Source organism: Cryptotermes secundus, unplaced genomic scaffold, assembly GCF_002891405.2.
Source record: "Cryptotermes secundus unplaced genomic scaffold, Csec_1.0 scaffold465, whole genome shotgun sequence".
NCBI classification, from domain to species: Eukaryota; Metazoa; Arthropoda; class Insecta; order Blattodea; family Kalotermitidae; genus Cryptotermes; species Cryptotermes secundus.
In genome coordinates, this window is record NW_019738964.1 from 1701219 (window position 1) to 1719246 (window position 18028).

The 18028-nt window shown below is 37.8% G+C and overlaps 1 protein-coding gene across 1 annotated transcript in view; it reads left to right on the top strand.

Moving 5' to 3' along the window:
• The window catches only part of LOC111871475, a 38575-nt gene extending 21629 nt beyond the window's left edge, over positions 1-16946 (top strand). The window contains exons 3-8 of the mRNA XM_023864628.2: positions 3827-3941; positions 4981-5118; positions 6913-7065; positions 8608-8895; positions 13128-13440; positions 15829-16946. Of these exons, the coding sequence (XP_023720396.1) occupies positions 3827-3941; positions 4981-5118; positions 6913-7065; positions 8608-8895; positions 13128-13440; positions 15829-15936 (1115 nt within the window). The 3' untranslated portion in view covers positions 15937-16946. The remainder of the gene's footprint in view (positions 1-3826; positions 3942-4980; positions 5119-6912; positions 7066-8607; positions 8896-13127; positions 13441-15828) is intronic.
• The last annotated feature ends 1082 nt before the right edge of the window (positions 16947-18028 follow it).

An 18028-nucleotide genomic window follows, 5' to 3' on the forward strand; every position in this document is an offset into this window, starting at 1 on the left:
AACACTTATTTTTGGAAGCTTCTACTACATTACTGTGTGATGTAGTGGCCATCTTGTAGTGCACTCAATTTCACCTGTTACTTCACATGTTTCGGCAACATAGTGCCATCATGAGGTGCCCTAATTATGTTAATCTATTGCATTGCTTGCCCTCATATGTCTTCACAACACCATTTAAAAAGTATTTAAAAAGTGTGTATTTGTCAACTATAATAAATTTACACTCACTAAAACTTGTTAAGATTATTTATCTTATGTGTCTTAATTAAAACTTGCGTGTGGTTCATTCACTATGGGGTCATTTTTCTTATTTTCTGTGTAAACCGTGTCTTGTGATGTGTGTTCCCTTCTTAGCTGCGAGTGTTGTGGATGAAAATCAGTGCAACAGGATGCTAAAATACAACTGTGTGATGTAGACTTCTTTGTGTCTTCTTGGAACTTCAAAATTAATGTGCATACAATTACCCACTGCTTGCCATAACTCTTTCTTCCCTAATTTGGATCTAATATCTATCCATTCATGTATCAGTCTGCATGGTTTGCCCCTAAGGAAACAAACAGTATTCAATTTCATTTGGTATGGGATATATGTAACTCCTCTATTAATTTTCACTTTATTCAGAGTAGACCAACTGTAATCTATGAACCATGTGGAATTCAAGTTAAACTTTAACATATTTCTCAAGAACTTAGTTTTCAAAACAAAAGCTTGATGCAAAATATATCTCATCAATGTCTGTCAATTTTGTTTGAAATGGTGCATACAGTGTAAAATGACTGACCACTGTAGTCGGTATAATTCTGATAATTAGCTGTGTCAGCAACATATCTGTACCCGCAATAAATGAATATGCCTATCAAGACAAACATAAGAACAGCATGAAAAACTTTTAGTAATCCTGTGTGTTCCAAACTGGTTTTTACCATTCCTTTTTTGTCAACTCTCACTTCTTCCAACAGAAAGTGAGATTATAATATGATAAACACAACTGTCCTTTGATTCTTTTATTAAAATCACCCAAGCGCGAGTTTTATTTTCATCCTTTTTGCCATGTTGTTACAGATTAAGCCTTTTTTTGTAATTTGCTTATTGATGGATGGAGTCCAACTGGGTCCACTCGACACCGTGGCCACTGATTTACCTATTGTAGCATGCCCCGGGTGATTATGATGATGGAGAATTTGGTTGAATTAAGATTGGCAGGGGAAACCGAAGTACTCGGATAAAACCCGCCCCAGCACCACTTCGTCCACCACAAATCCCACTTGACCAGACCCGGGATCGAACCCGGGCCGCCACGGTGGGAAGCCAGCAACTAACCGCTTGAGCTATGGCACGGCCTATTAAACATTTAGTAAGGTCTAATTGCTTTTATACCTTACATGATGCCATTTTTATCATATATTCTCTTCAGATGAAGTAACAGGATAACAAAGTTAATCAACGAAGAGCTTCATAATTTCTTTACTCCACTTTATAATTCTTAGGTGAGTCAATAAGTAAGTTACAAATTGATGTGGGGTACTACATGTTGGAATGAGGCACTTGAGGCTATCGCCACTAGATGGCACCATTAGTCCAGTGGCAATTGATGACATTCGACAGGAGACGATCGATGTTTACAAAAGCGAAACAGTAGTTGCAAGATGGCGGTGCCTCTGAGTGAGTGTATAACCCTCGAGCAGCACTCCGTTGTGCGATTTTTGTGGGCAAAATGTATGGAATCAAAGAATAATCATAAAAAAATGCTTCCCATCTACGGTGAGAAGTGCCTGTCACGTCAAGCTGTTTACAATTGGATTCAGAAGTTCTCTGAAGGACGGGCACATATCGAAGACGAACACTGCGTTGGTTGGCCAAAGGAGATTGCAACGGGTTGAAGACTTAATCCGAGCAGACAGATGGGTAACTATAGACACTATAGCCACTGCTATTGGTTGTTCACATGGCATGGCCTACCTCATAATGCATAACAGGTTAGGTTTTCACAAAGTCTGTGCAAGATGGGTGCCGCACATGCTGACCCCACAACACAAAATGCAATGAATGGGTCTGGCATTACAGCATCTCAATGCTACCACGATGAAGGACACGATATGATAGCCCGAACTGTCACAGGTGACAAAACGTGCATGAATGCAGTGGAAACATCTTGCATTGCATGCCAAAAAAAGTTTCAGGTGACACCATCCTTCAGGAAAGTGATGCTCACAGTCTTGTGGGATCACGAAGGCATACTACTCACTGCATTCCAGCCTCAAGGAAAAACTGTAAATGCTGCCTCATACTAACATCCCCAGGAAACTACGCAAGGTCATTCAACGGAAGCGACCACGACTCCTCACCAAGGGCATGTTGCTCTTGCATGACAACACGCGTCCCCATACTGCCAACAAGACAAATGAGATGCTGCGAAATTTCAAGTGGAAAGTCCTCAAGCATCCTTCATACAGCCCCAGCCTTGCTCCAAGCGACTTCCATTTGTTCAGCCCTCTTAAACATCATCTTTAGGCTGAACATTTTCCCGACGATGAAGCCGTAGAAAGGGAAGTCACTGCCTGGTTCTGACAGCAGCCCAAAGAAGTTTATGCTGCTGGTTTTCAGGGGCTTGTGAAACAATGGGACAAGTGCCTCAATGTACAGGGAGATTATGTTGAGAGATAAAAACATTTTTCAAATCAGTAATCTTATTTCTTTAAGTTCTATATCCATTTGTAACTTACTTATAGACTTACCCTTGTATTAAAAAATTATTATATTATACTTAAGCATCCTGTTGCACTATACACTTCTATATGTAATAATACAAATGCCTTCGTGAATGCAACAAATTTATTTGGTTGTAGTTCTTTGTCTTGTCTTCCTCTACACTACATGTTTCAGCCTAACTGGCCATCATTACATGTATTTTTCACTACGTAGCTGTCACACTGCACACAATCCAAAATCTAAACCAGCCTGTCAGTTTTGTTTAAAATCTCGCCGACATACGCTCGTCAATTTGATCTTAGAATTCCAATTTAAAATTCAAAATTTCAAATCACAGGGATACCTGCTCTGTGTTTACATGTGCTGCAGCGGCTATTTCTTGTTTTCAGCACCGTTCATGTATTATCTGTAATACACAAATATTCATATTACTATTTTATGTTCTTACGTTATTCGTATATGTTAACTGATTATGGCCAGTTACGGCCAAAACTTGTAGTGTAGAGGAATAAAAGACAAAGAACTAGAACCAAATAAATTGTTGCATTCACAACGGCATTTGTATTATTACATTAAAAATTATATTAAAGCATCTTGAAGATATAGCATGTGGGGGTATGAACTGGATTCAAATAGCTGAAATTAGGGTATACTGATGAGCTCTTGTAAACATGTTCCATAAGGTGGGGAATTTCTTGACTAGCTAGAGGACTGCTAGCTTGTCAAGGATTCTGCTTAATGCAGTTCATTACTTGACCAGTCTGGCTTGTCAGATCGTTGAACAGCTGAGAGACAATCAGGAGCCTGAAGGATTTTAAGCCATGAGTTAATCATTTAGAAAAGTGATCATAGTGTAATAATTATTAATTTAGAATTCCCAGTAGCTTTCCCGTAAATGGACACATTTGCACAAATATACTGTAAATTCTTCTCAGAACTTCTTTAGCATTGTGTGGGAAAGTTTCATTTACATGCTTAATTCAGCATTTAAAAATGTGTCACGAAAATAATACCGTATTTCCTATAAAAACTTACCAGTTGACTTCTAATCAGTAGGCATTAGGTACAGAGTGCTTCCAGAGATATTCTTAACAGAATTTTCTGTTTGTTGGTCAGGTACACTTGGTCACAATCGGCAGAATTCTCTCTACAACTTATGCGGGGACCTCAACAAAGGCTTCATCCCACAGAATCCAATGCGACAGAAAGTGCTGGGAGCAGTCTACCCTTTGTAAGCAATTTTTAGAGTGTCTTGAAGATAGGTTACAGGCTGTAAAGCAAAGAAAGAAGCTCAACCTTAAAAAATCTCTCTTCATGAAACTGAAAACTTTCTGAAGTTCAATATGATCTAAAAGTTTGTGACAATGGTATATTACTACAGAAATATTTTTGTATTATCCATCATCATAATGTAACGTGTCTGGTGTAGATACTTAAATGGTAACGCAATATCAGCAAGCCATTGCATAGACAATGTCGAAACAACGAACGCGTTTCCCCAGAGATGAACAACAGAAGGCCCGTCGAGTAACAACGGATGAGACGAAACTTGTTACCAGTGTATAAAGAGCGCTCCCGAAGCAACGGATCGCCGAACACGTGACACCGAACCTTGGCAAGAGGTGTCCTCTACGGAGTCCGCAGAACACCTATATAAGCCGAGGGCTACAGACAGCAATACACAGTTGGAACCTAGTCGCCATACAAGACAGTTGGAAGATAGCCGCCACAGAATACAGTTGAAGTGATAACGATTGTATGGTGTGTAAGAGTGAATGTTCAATAAAGATTCACTAAATCCGAGACCTACATAAAGTTATTTGTCACGTGACACACTCAACCCATGACAATATTTTTATTATGACAGATACTGGGACTAGTTCAATTGATTGGGTTTAATAGAGTAGGCTTTTTGCTTGAGGATGGGGTCAGAGCCCGGTCTCCAAAATTTCTTCTGAAATAAAAGTTACAATGCTGGATAATATGCAGAAAATTCATCCTTCCGTTCTGAAGTATCCTGCTTTGCTTAATGACTAATTCCCACGTGCTGAGAGAAGTTGGGTAGTGGCAAGTGACAATACAGTGCCAACACAACATGAAATAAAGAACAGCCATGGTAGTCATTAAAGTATACCTGCAGCAAACTTGTCAGTTTCATGAATATCCAATGTATTCTAAAGTTAATTTACTTTCTGTTTCCCTAACCTCCTGAAGTTTGATGTAGCAATAGAAATGACATGTACTATAAACTGATTTTGTTTTTGTGTCAGTGAGCTTGTGCGCAACAAGACCCTCGAGTTCTTCAGCCAAACACTGCCTATCCTGAAAGCAGACGAGACTCTGCCTAGAGTTGCCAAGTACCACCAGGAGCCAGCCCAGTGGCCTACCAGTTCCCTTGCCCATAACTCGTACGTATCTAACTCCATGGGATATAGGTATTACTTCATAAGCTGACAGTAAGTCAAATGGCCAAGAGATTCCTTGCTGTCATGTAACATAAAAGTTCATTATCTTGTTCACAAAAACAAGCAATTAGACCCTATCCTGTGCCACTTCAATCCACTCTAAACCGTGTTGCCTTATTTCTCGAAACAACTTACTTATTCTTTCCCATCTACATGAACACATGAGCTTAGACAGACTAATGTATAAACAAAATTTTGTAATTGTACTAGACACATGTTACTACTCTCTAATGGACTCATCTTGTTATCTTGTTTAGAACATAATCTGTATGTCATCTGATGTTAAATTTTTTGTGTTTATACTGTGATGGTCTGATGATGGCACATAAGTGCTGCAACATGTGACTAAGTAAAATTATCTAGTATTGATTCAAATGGGAAAAAAAAACATGTATTTTTTTTTTTGGGGCCAAAATAGCGCAATGTTATACTTAAGTAAAAGGTGGTTAGTATGAGGTAGATATTTAACATTATCAAAATTCTGTCATGGTGATATTTCATGACAAATACTTTTAATTTCTTGTTTGTTCCATACTTAGTACATTCTCCATCAAACTTAATCTTGACTCAGACTAACTACTGTGTATTAGGTAAGGAATAAAAACTGTTGCTTTCAGGGCTTAAAAAACACTGCCCTCCCACTTGCCTAAGGCAAGTTGACTTTCCACACAGCCCAGCATACAGCAGTAAATTCTATAATAAATTTTGTTCGAGTTTTTATAATTTTTATTGATGTTAATATATTGAAAGTAATTATCCACCTCTTCTGTCATGTCAAGAAGAAAACAGCCAGATAGATGAAAGTATACATGACTTCAATACCTCATATAGGTAAAGGTAAAGCTGTCTCTGTTCTTAAGTAATTAAGCACTTCACCATAAATACCTATTGGGGAGTGGACGTATAGATCACCTTTTCTTGACCTTGGCACTGGTTGGAGGTGAGTGGTCACCTTCATGCCCCAACCACTTTAGTCTTGGGGAAAATGCTGGGTGAACCCTATAGCCAGTCTGATACTTTACATAGAGATAAATAAATGTGACAGGTTTCCACAGTGATGTTATACTGACTGTTCTCTACATGGAGAAGATATTTCATAGACATTCTAACAATAATGCATGCGAGTGCCTTTACTTTGCTCATTGTTGCAAGGTTAAACATTGTCATTAATTCAGTTTAGTTCCTTCTTTACAGAGTTTGACAACAGCTAAAAGCCAGTCACAAGCAAACACTGAAGAAAGAAAGCTAATTAATACAGACTGATATAAACTGAAATGGACAAAGAATATAACAGTGAAATAAATAACATTTGGGATTTGAACAGAAAACCTTAAATATTACAAGTATTATTAATGATTTAACAATATCAGTTAAGTAAAATAACTGTGTTAGTGATGATGATGATAATAATAATAATAATTTATTACCGTTCTTGATGACAGCTAAAAGCAAAGTACAGGCAAGCGGTGAAGAAAGAAAAATAAATTAATACAGAGGATGTGAGCAAATATAGAAAAAGGAGTTAAAATACACAAAGAACATAACAACAGCAGCCTTATCATGAAAATCCTTCCTGAAAGATTTTGGCTGCTCAGTGCCCGTTCAATTTCTTAAACACGATTTGCCATAATTTTTTAAGCTCTGGTTATCCTGTGCTGTTTTTTACTTCTCACTGTTTACCGCACAGTTACATTTTAACATTACTGACTATACTTATTGGTGATCTGTTTTGTTTAGGATAGCGCCAGATCACAGACACCGCTTAAAGAGGGCTGCTGAGACATCTCACCCTGATGAGGACAATGAACAACCGAGGCAGGCAAGAGACAAGACGATAATCAGTACCATCAAACGGGAAGCCAGGAAATTCTGCGAGAATGGAGGAGGAGTGTGAGTCTAGATTACAATGTACTGAACCTTTTATATATTCAAATTCAGTTTGTGAAAAGGAAAGGTCGTGTATATCCATCCAAACAGTTCACACTTAAAATGATTTTGATAGCGTTTGATATTCGGGAGAAGGGCGGGGGGTACATTTAAAAATTGCTGTGAGAATTTTAATTTGTCTATATAATAATGCATTGTGATTCCTGCTTCTGGCCTATGTGAACTGCACACTGAACTAAATATTTATTATAAAGTTTCACTGAAAAAGTCATAACATAGCCTACAATATGACCTGCTAAATCTGAAGCTGTCTGTATGAATGACAGGGCACACAAGAATTTTCCTGGTGTTAACAAAAGAATTGACTCCATGGAATACAGAGAGCCCATCTTGAAAAACTGATGCTTTCACAGTTTGTCAAGAAATTGCCCAACTTTTAAGGAACACTAAGATTCATTGTCATGTGTACAAGATTTTAGCACAGAGCCATTCTCCTGAGTCTGATGGATCTAATCTATTACTTGGCAAATATTATTGCCAATATACACATAGTCAGAACCACATCTTGTATCAGGTGAGTATTCTAATGAGAGCATGGACATGACATATTATTTGTACTGTGTGCATTCATGCTGATGTTCTGCACCATGTGGTGTTGTCAATATTGTCACGTGTTGGGTATGTCACGCAACAAATAAATTCACGTGGGTCTCGGATTCAGCGAATCTTTATTGGACACTCACACTTATACACCATACAAGTATTATCGCTTGTGGTATCACGTGGCTTCTGCGACGTCTCAACTAGGTTCCAACTGTCTTGTATGAAGGCTAGATCTTGATAGTCGTCCTGCAGCTCTGTCACTCTTGACTTACGAGTATGTAGGTGTTCTGTGGACCACATATGAGACACCATTCGCCAAGGTTCAATCTCACTTGTTCGGCAATCCGTTGCTTCGGGAACGATCTCTATACATTACAGCAGTAACGTCTTTCATCTCATCCACTGGTACTCAATGGCCTTCTGTTGTTCATATCTGGGGAAACGCGTTCGTTGTTTCGGCATTGTCTATGCAGCGGCCCACTGTTATTGCGTTGCCATGGAAGTATCTACTCCAAACATGTTACAATATGCTGGAACAATGCTCAAATTTCTCTGTGTCCATACAGAAATATTATGGCCTATCAACTTAGGCATTTTGTATTCAAACATGTAAAACAGAGCCACAGTTCTTATATCTAGAGATGAACAGCTCACTGTGAAGTTAGCAGTGTATATATCTCATTTTCCATTGAAATATATGTTACCAACTTTTCATCCATACCCCGCAGTTTGGTAATACAGTTTAGGTAAACAACCACTGCTAACTCTGAAAATCATATAAAACACATAAATATACTCTGCATAGCATTTCAATATTAAACTATGTGGCCCAAATAATAATCTCTGTGCTTAAAATAATTTTCATTATACAAATATATCATCCTTTATTTCAGGCAACTTATAATTGAAGTAATACAGGGACTGATATGTGTTTGGCAACAGATTCTGTATGCTATACAGAGCGTTCAATGGAGAACCTCTGGCCTCTGGAGTTGTTGAACGTAGAGATGATGTTGGCGGAGAAACACCTGAGTATCGAAGAGGGGAAGGTACTTCTATGACTGCAGTGGGTGGGCATCATGATCCTTCCCTGCCACCAACACCTTGTCCTGCCAAAGTGGATTATGCAACTCCTGTTTTTGCCAAGAATTACCAGGGTGTGTGGCGCTATGTGGTGCAGATCCCATATGAAGGTTATTTCACTCAGACTGTAGAAGTGACTAGATGTCTGTGAGTACAAATTTCTTATTTCATTACTGTTAAGGTTATGGTTCGCAATGAAGAGGATGGTAACAAGCAGCATGATCACATAGTGCTTACAGTTTTTTTGCTAGTATTCACCACTAAGATGGGCACTGACTCATATTTCAACTTCAGTCAAATAACATTATTTTAACTTGGAAACCTAGATTAATGAAAGTGAGAAACGGGTTAAATGTAGAAAATGAGATAATGCAAATGTGAGAATTATGAAATCCTGCAAGACTATTACAAGAAGAATTATAACATGCAGAGTGACTGCTCATTGTTTACTATTTCTTTGCTAGTACTGGCTGGTATTTGAGAACCAGTCACATTTACATTTTTGCCTTAGTATCTGGCTACTGTCTCACAACTAGTTAATATTTATAATTTACCAGCATATATTTGAGGACTGGTTCACTACTAGGGTGACCAACTTTCGGTCATGAATTTAAGCGACAATTTTGCGCATTTTTAGCAGCGCAGCGTCAGTCCAGCAAACATTCATGGAATGGATAATATTAAACAAAACAATTAATTTACATTGTATATAATATACAGGTCACAATATAGAATAAGTTTTACAAATTTGCATGTTTCTTAGTCCTAACCTACATGCATTTGTCCACTAATGCTGCAGAACTAAGCATTTTTTATCTTGTGCAAATTTAAAAAACTCTTTACAACTATAGTCATAATTAATTGCTACCATTAGCTCTGACTTAATTAGTTCTAAGCTGCTTTGATTTCTCTGGTCAGTCCATTTATTGCTCATCAGTGAAAAAATTCTTTCAGTATGGGCATTTGTGCCTGGGATGCTTAAAACAAAGCCTAAGATCTTAATAAGGTTTGGCACATCAATTTGTTTGTTTTTTAAATCACTGAAAATATTGAACCAACTTTGTTCTATATGTCCTGTTTTTACCACATTCAGAACACTTTTTGCACTAGAAAACTCTTCATACAGGCTGTCCTCATTTACAAAATCAAGATTAAATTCTTTTACAATGGTTTGAAAATGTCTGAAAGAAAGTTCAGTGTTTAAATTTAATGGCAAAAGACAATGGACAGGATTTGCATTTGATAACTCAAAATTCTTAGAAATGTACTTGTGCAAGCAACAGTAGAAATTAACAAAATCATCTCTAGCACATTTCTGCAGGGGTGGATTCAAACAGTTTAAAAATTTTTCTGTGGCAGTACCAAAAAACCTGTCCTCTGTCCTCTACTGAATTTTATTGCCTACACATTGCATTACACTGTAGCATTCCATGATGCTAAGATTAGCAGTTTCAAGAATTTTGGCAGATTGAACAAGTACTGCACCAATGTTGGAAAAAAAATTAAGATATGCCTCAATAACACACTCCTTTTCTGGATCTTTATCACTGAAATGTTTTTTAATATTGTTGGACAGTCATTCACACTTTTGAAATAACTCTTAATAGGTAACCAGCTTTGTATGAATCTGTCCACAGCTGATGTTAGGGAAAGCCAACGAGTGGGGACATGACGAACAATCTCCAACTCGGCATCAACAAGATCAAAGAATGACTTCAACTCTTCCCTTCTTTTTGCTGATACCGAAAAGTGTCCATATATTTTTAAGATGATCATTTCAATATCCACATCTAATCCATCAGATGCATGTTTTGTGGCATTATGCAATATATGATTTGAGCAGTTTGCTTTAAGCACATTTTTGTTATCTTCTTGTAGTAGTTTGAACACAGAATTATGCTTCCCATAATTCACATTTGCATTATCTGCACAATATGAAGTTAGATTTTTTATATCTAACTTGTGTGTATCAAGTGAAGACTTGATCAAATTATGGGTAGCATTAGCTGTTTCATCAGCTTGTTCAATGAAGTCCAGGAGCCTATTTTTAACACCACTAAGAGGGTCAAAATACCTCACAACCAGCGGGAATATCTTTCTGTTTTTGTGGTTGGAGGCATCAGTTGCAATAGAGAAAAAGTTGCTTGATTTTGCTGGATCCTTCAACACATCGATGAAGTCTTGCACACTTCTTGGCGCTAGAACATTTTTCACAATAGCCTCTGCCTTTGTTCGGCCACAGGACATCTTCTTAGCCAAGTTAGAGTCATGGAAAATATCCTTCGATAACTTATTTGCGCAATCCATACTTCTGTAGCCGATGTTGTGTTTTACAATATGGAAAACCAATGCTAGCTCACCTGCAACGTTTTTGAAGTCTTTGCTGCTGTTCCCGAAAAAGAGGTGTAAATTTGAAGAGGTCTTCACGTCCCTTTCCTTTCGTTTATGCCCTTCTGTGCAAGAATGTTGTCTGCAGTCGGTATTACCCCCGTGAGCGATTCTGAACTCACGTTTACAAAGTATACAATAAGCTCTGTAAGCGTTGGAGGGCACAGACTTTAACCACAAATATTGTTCTTCCCATTTTCTCAAGTAAACACACAAGCATTTAGTTTTCTTCTTAGGTGGAGTTTTTGCATTGTTGCTTTCACTTTCACTGTCACTACTCATTATGAAAATGGATTCAATTTGGTAATTATTTAAAAGCATGAGGATGAACACGGCGAGAAACAACAACAGAAAATATTACAATCCGGAATCGGATATTCCGCTATCGATTAGTATATGCTAAACTCTCCATCGATTATTATAGGTTATTTTTCGATATTTATCGATGAGTACCTGTGAGTCTAAACTGTCGATAATAATGACAGTTTATATCGGAATGTATTTGGCGGGAATAATATATAATTTAAATTTTGTGATCTTGATTGTTAATGAAATACACGGGAGAAATACAAGGTCAATACGGGAGCGGAGGATCCAAAAAAATTAGCTCTAATACGGGAGATCCCGGGAAATACGGGAGAGTTGGTCACCCTATTCACTACTGACAATTTTTTTCTATTTCATTATTCTATTAGGCCCAGCCACTATTTTTAATGTATATGCTAAACCTGGCCACTCTTTACATAACTGTGCTATAGCAAGCAACAATTTGAGATCCGGGCCACAATGCAAATTTGTGTGCTAGTACTTTGTTGTTATTTGGGACTGAACTACTCTCAGTACTACATGCAGGATGGCTCTGGGGTCCAATTTATCAATTATCCAATGGGAATCGAGGGTATATTTTAGTTTCATTCTTCAGCTTGGGGTATATTCTTGTAACTATGATGATCTTGCTGTTCTTGGGCCAGTCCACAAACCAGGGTGTGTCATTGTCATTTAGTGATGTACACATATAAGTCATCATTAGAAAACTGTTGGATTCTAGTTTGTACACACTTCCAGTATTTGTATGTCGATGGGAAATTCAAATTTAATACTGTTCCCACCAGATGGCAGTGAGTATGTGTGGGTGATTTAAATGCACTATGTGTGTACAATATTATGAAGTTACATTCAGACAGTTCTATTGAGAATAGTTTTAATATTTTAGTTAATAAATAACACTATTTTAATGTTTAACTCCAGTTGGCAGTGCTGATAGTGTCTTTCTTAGTAAAGGTATACCAATCTGTACCAGCCTATAAATTCTGCTACACAGTTCTTTTTTCTGATTATATCAACATTGAGGATGATCAGTTTTTTAGCTTACATTACATACATAAATGTGGGCTTATGAGACAATCATGCTATGTCTGTGTGTCCATGTGTCTATCTGTATATCCCCCCCTACCATCTTTCAAATGCCAGAACCAAACTCAAAAAATTTGATATGTATAACATGATACATGAGCCCATCTCAACAGTATAATTCATAAATCTCTCCTGTAGTCTCTGTACCTGTATGTGTATTCCTCTATTGTTGCTAGGCAACAGCTCAGTATAAACATTATCGCAGCAACAAATACACTAGAAATAATAGAAGAATGTGGAGAAACCAACATCTAACTGCCTGAGCTGTGGCACTGTCCATTAAGTAAATGCAGTATCTATACATTTTTAAATAATACTTTCAGATCTTAATTTTTTATACTTTAAGTCATGCAATAGTACTTTCTATGTTTGAGAAATTTCATATCATATTTCCCCTTCATGTAAAATAGAATGGAAGAAAAATCCACAAAAATTGAGTTCAGCATTACTCAGCATGGATTCCTATACCAGACTTCACGATAATCTCTGTGGTTTCAGAGAAAGAGAAACAGACACACATGTATTATATGTACTTTGTGCAAAGAACTCACAATTGTAAGAAATAATTTCTGTTTAAGGCAATCACGCTGTCATTACCTTGATGGTGGCTGCATGTCTTCACCAAGATGGACAAGCCTACTCGTTGCAGAAATTTATTACCCAGATACTTTCCTGCCAGCTGCACCAGGAGGAAGATGGCCACCACACAGAAATCCTGTGACGGGCGAAAATCCACCTCCAGTACATGATTTCCAGAATTATCAACAGTACTTGCGAAAAAGAGCAGGTGTCCAAGCACCAGCATCTACAGACAGTCCAACTATAACAACACAGACACCAAGCAAAAACTCTTCCCATTGTGATGGAATTGATGACATAGGCTGTTTTCAGGTAGAAAATCATTCTAATATACCTCAAGTATCACACAGTTATTCAGCTGGTCATTAAAACTTCTGTTATTATTAAATCCAAACAATAATCACAAGGTTCCAAAATACAATCATTGAATTATGCTCTCATGCCATTCATTTATTTACATATTCTCATGCTATTCCTTCAAAATCCATTCTAACATTAATTCCCTGCCTTTTCTGAGCTCTCTAAAGCAGTTTGTCCTGTTGAGTTTGCATTCATAATTTTCTATGTACTCTGTTCCCCAGTCATGCCTCCTGTTCCAGTCATCTCATTATTTTGGATTTAATCACTCAAAGGCCGAAACTGTGAAGCTTCTCATTATATATACTTTGTCCTGTTCTTACTTCTTCTCTGTTGTGTTCACCAATCTGGTCGCAAATACTGCTAATATCCATCCTTTCCCATGTGTGAAACCAAGTTTGACACTCATATAAAAAACAGATGGAATTGTAATTTTGTATACTGCTATTCAGGTCCTTAGAAAGCAGATTATAGAGTTAAGATTCTGAACTCAGTGTTATGTTCTGAGTTTATTCTTAAACACTGCTTAATGCAAAATATCAATAAGTTATAACAACACCTTCGTATTAAACAAGTAGCCACAAATTGACTTCATATTCATCAGTTCGACCCAAATAACTTTGCTCCTTCAAAATCTCTATGAGTGAGTTACATCTATTTACATCTTTTGGTTCAATTATGGATATCAGCATTGCCGAAGCATTGACAGAATTTGATGAAACTTAATATGAATATTGTGTTACCTGACCCTTCCTAACAGTGATCACTCTAAAGTCCACTGCAATAACAATTTCACATTGTAATCTTACAAACTTGTGTGCGAGGAGTATAAACAGCAATCAAATTACAGTTTTAAAAATTATTATGATGATGTCTTTGGAAGAACTTCCATGATTTCAACAGGACACCTAGCACTGGAAGGTTGGTAAAATCTAGATGACTAAAAGAGGGGAGGAATATAGAATTTTGACAGGGAAACCTGAATGGAAGACAGACACTTAGAAGACAGAGGAGATGGATTGAAAGAACAGTATTAAGGATGCATCTTAGAGAAGTAGGTGGTGAGAATGGAAGTTGGATGAAACTGGCTCAGAAATTTATCCTTTGTCATTTGCTATTGCAGCACTGGTTACTTAAGATATCTTTCAAACTTAAACAACATTTATTAATTTAATACTGCGGCATATTTGCGCTATGCAGGGCCCCCCCCCCTCCAGCGGTGACATAACAGCATCGGAGCCACTGCTGCTGCTACAGTAACAGGCCAGTAAACACTCTCCCCCCCTATGGTGACATAACAGGCGATACCGCTGTTAACACGAGGCAACAGGGAACGGTATAAAAAGCCAGCAGAACAGTATGTGAGCAGAGTGCGTGATCAGGAGTGACACAGTGTGGATCGTGAAGTTGCCGAGTGCAGCGGAAGTCTAGCAGTCGCTGAGAGCAGTGGAAGTAATTGTGATACTGCCGATGGCAGTAACTGTGTAATTGTGAATTGTGTAAGTGTAAGAGCGAATGTGGAATAAATTCGCTATATCCAATACGGCGTGAAGTTATTTGTCGCGTTACATACCCAACAAGTGACAATACTTCAGAACAATGAAGAGTAACATGAGGACCATGTGATATATGAGGGGTATTTGGTATTTAACATAGATGTACAGCAGAACAAGAAATATCAGACCTCCCCTCTATTTGTCCAAAAAATCACCAAGTGCTCAAAGTATTTGCCTCAGCAGCATACAACCTGATCATTTTCAGCTGAGAAGAAATTAGGGCAAACATCATCATATCAGAAGTCCCTTCTGTCACTGTTAGTTGTCCAGCAACTTAAGGAGAATGCCCAGTAAATTCAAACCCCCATCAACAGAATCCACACAGACTGCTTAGAATGTCTTCTGTGAATCACTGAAGAAGTACTTCAAAGGAAAACACTTATGATATGATGATGAGATGGGAACCAAAGTGCACTAGGAGTTTCAAACACTGGTTCCTTTTTTGTCACCATGGCAATCATAAATGAGGTACATCGATAGGACAGTTGTCTGAATTAGTCTGATTATTATGCTGAGAAATAAAGGATCTGTCCTTTATTATTTGTATTTCTGGCATCAATGTAAAAGAAATATGAGTGTAATACACTCGCAGATGATACTGAAGAGGTTACACAGACTGAATTGAGGAATACAGAAGCACTGTAACTTGAATGGATAAAATATCAAAACATGTTGTACATAATCACCCATTGGCAGACACATGATATTGAATGTTACAAAGTGTAGTACTTCAGAACCATAAATTGTGTCCCATCAGTGACATGTGACTTCATCTGTTTTATTCCAGGTCCGTTTGTATTATGACTGGTTCCTCATCCCAGGAAGTTGCAAGTGCTGGAGACCAGATTACTTCTCTCGCTACATCAGGCGGAAGGTTGTCACTTCTGATCTCTAACCCTACATGTGATCCTGTCATTAGCTCATAACTGTACATTACTTTACTTTGCATAATTTATCATCAGTACAATACTTTACTTTGTATAATTTATCATCAGTCAACCAGGAATAATAAGAGAGGCAAAGGGTGATTAGTTTACTTTAACATAACAGTTGACAGTGATAAATTTAATCCATATTCAAATTGAATTACTTTTTATTTTCACATATTCCCATTTTTGTATGGTCCCTATTCTTGTACTCAGTAACTGGCAATAATTCCATTTGCCTTTCCTTTAATTTGTTACTTCAGTCACTTTGAAATTCCTTATAATCATAGTTATTTTAGTTTCCCTCTTCCACATTTCTAAGTTCATTTTCCAGTGAATTTACTATTTGGTTGTCTTCGTGCATCTGTACCATCAAAATACTTTATTTGTATCCTCTACAAGATATCTTATTTATGTCCATATTCCTCAGACATAATTATGTCAGTAAGGTATTTATTTATATGTTGTTGCATCACAGTATCCAGATGTTTGAACCCTGCACTCTACAAATGCAGAGGCCTTTGTGTTGCACTTCAGTCAAGAAAAGATTGAAGATGAATGGTGGGAGTTCCCGACTGCTTCTCCACCCTACCTATATTGCACACCTCCCCTCCAGCAATACTGATTATAAACTGAGAATAAAGAGAGGGATAGAGAGTCCGTAGATGGAACAAGGGCCAAAATGCAAGAGATGGCTTGAGGGAGACATGCAGCAGGGTGCTACTTGCTAGCCGGAAGGTTGGCGTAGGATCTCAGTTCATTTTTGCCTTGACCTGATTTTAGTAAGTCTTTAGTGCTTCTGAATTACAACTCAAGCTCAAGAATAAAAAGTTAAGGGAAATTAGTTTAATTTTTGTATCATGTACTTTTTTCTTAATCAGAAAACTGTTACTCCCTAAGAGCCAGGTTCTTGCAAACAAGGACTCAGGTTGAAGAATCAGATGTTCCTTCCTTCAAGTTGGTTCAGAACACATACAAATCAGATATGTATTTCAGGTTGAAGACAGTGTTTGGATTGGTAATTGGATTTACTGAACACTTACAGACTGTAACTACAAGTAATTCCAGTGCTATCACTAATTCACACTCTCTGCAATTGATTACAGCATGCACTAAGTCTTCTAAGTTTGCTGTGTTTTCACCAGTTGTCTGGTAATGGTTTTCAAAGCTGTAGCTCCCTCAGCTTCCATGTTCCACACGTTCATGTCCTCACTGACTGTCGCCTCACAATCAACTTGGCATTGCTATGCAACAGCTTACAGAAGTTGGGACTGCCCACCTCCCATGCCTCTGCCAGGGGTGACTTGTCTCACAACAGCCTTAGACTCAGACCGGTCTGTCTGGCTACAGACACTCTCTAGACTTCTCTATAGACTCTTGAGTTGGATGAACTGGCTTGTGTTTTGATTCTCCAGATATAGTCTCTGCATGGACCCAACAGAAAACACCACTCATCTGTTTATGTGGGTTACATGGTATCATGTGTTCCCTTATATATACACTGTCCACCTGGCACCAGGCCGGGTGGCAACACCACTCTCCACAGCTCTCCTATTGTCATGTGACATCATTGCAGACACAAACATGACCCTCTGTTGCACGTAAGAGAGGCCATGGTCATGTGACCTGGTAGCCGTGGAAATGCGTTTACGAACTGTTGCCTCTAAATGGCTGTCTCTGCTGATTAATCTATTCCAGCTTTCAGCAGACATGCCAGAATATATATATATATATATATTGTATATGGTAAAGGTAAATTTAGCCTTGTGTCCAAGCCATACCATTAAGCCTTACGGGCGTACTGAGGTAAAGACTGGTACATTCTAAACCCAACTAGATGAAAGAGAGTAGTTTCCAACTAAAGAAACTTCATACAACCAGTCTGAAATATGGTAACTTAAAATCAATGGACTCATGTAAAGTGAATAACTCTTATATTTTTACATGGTGTAGATATTATTAATCTATTTACTGCCTGCCATTAATTTGTTCTCAGATGTGTAATTTATTCTGGTCACATTAAACTTGCCTTACCTTTATTCCCAATTATTTTACTTAAGC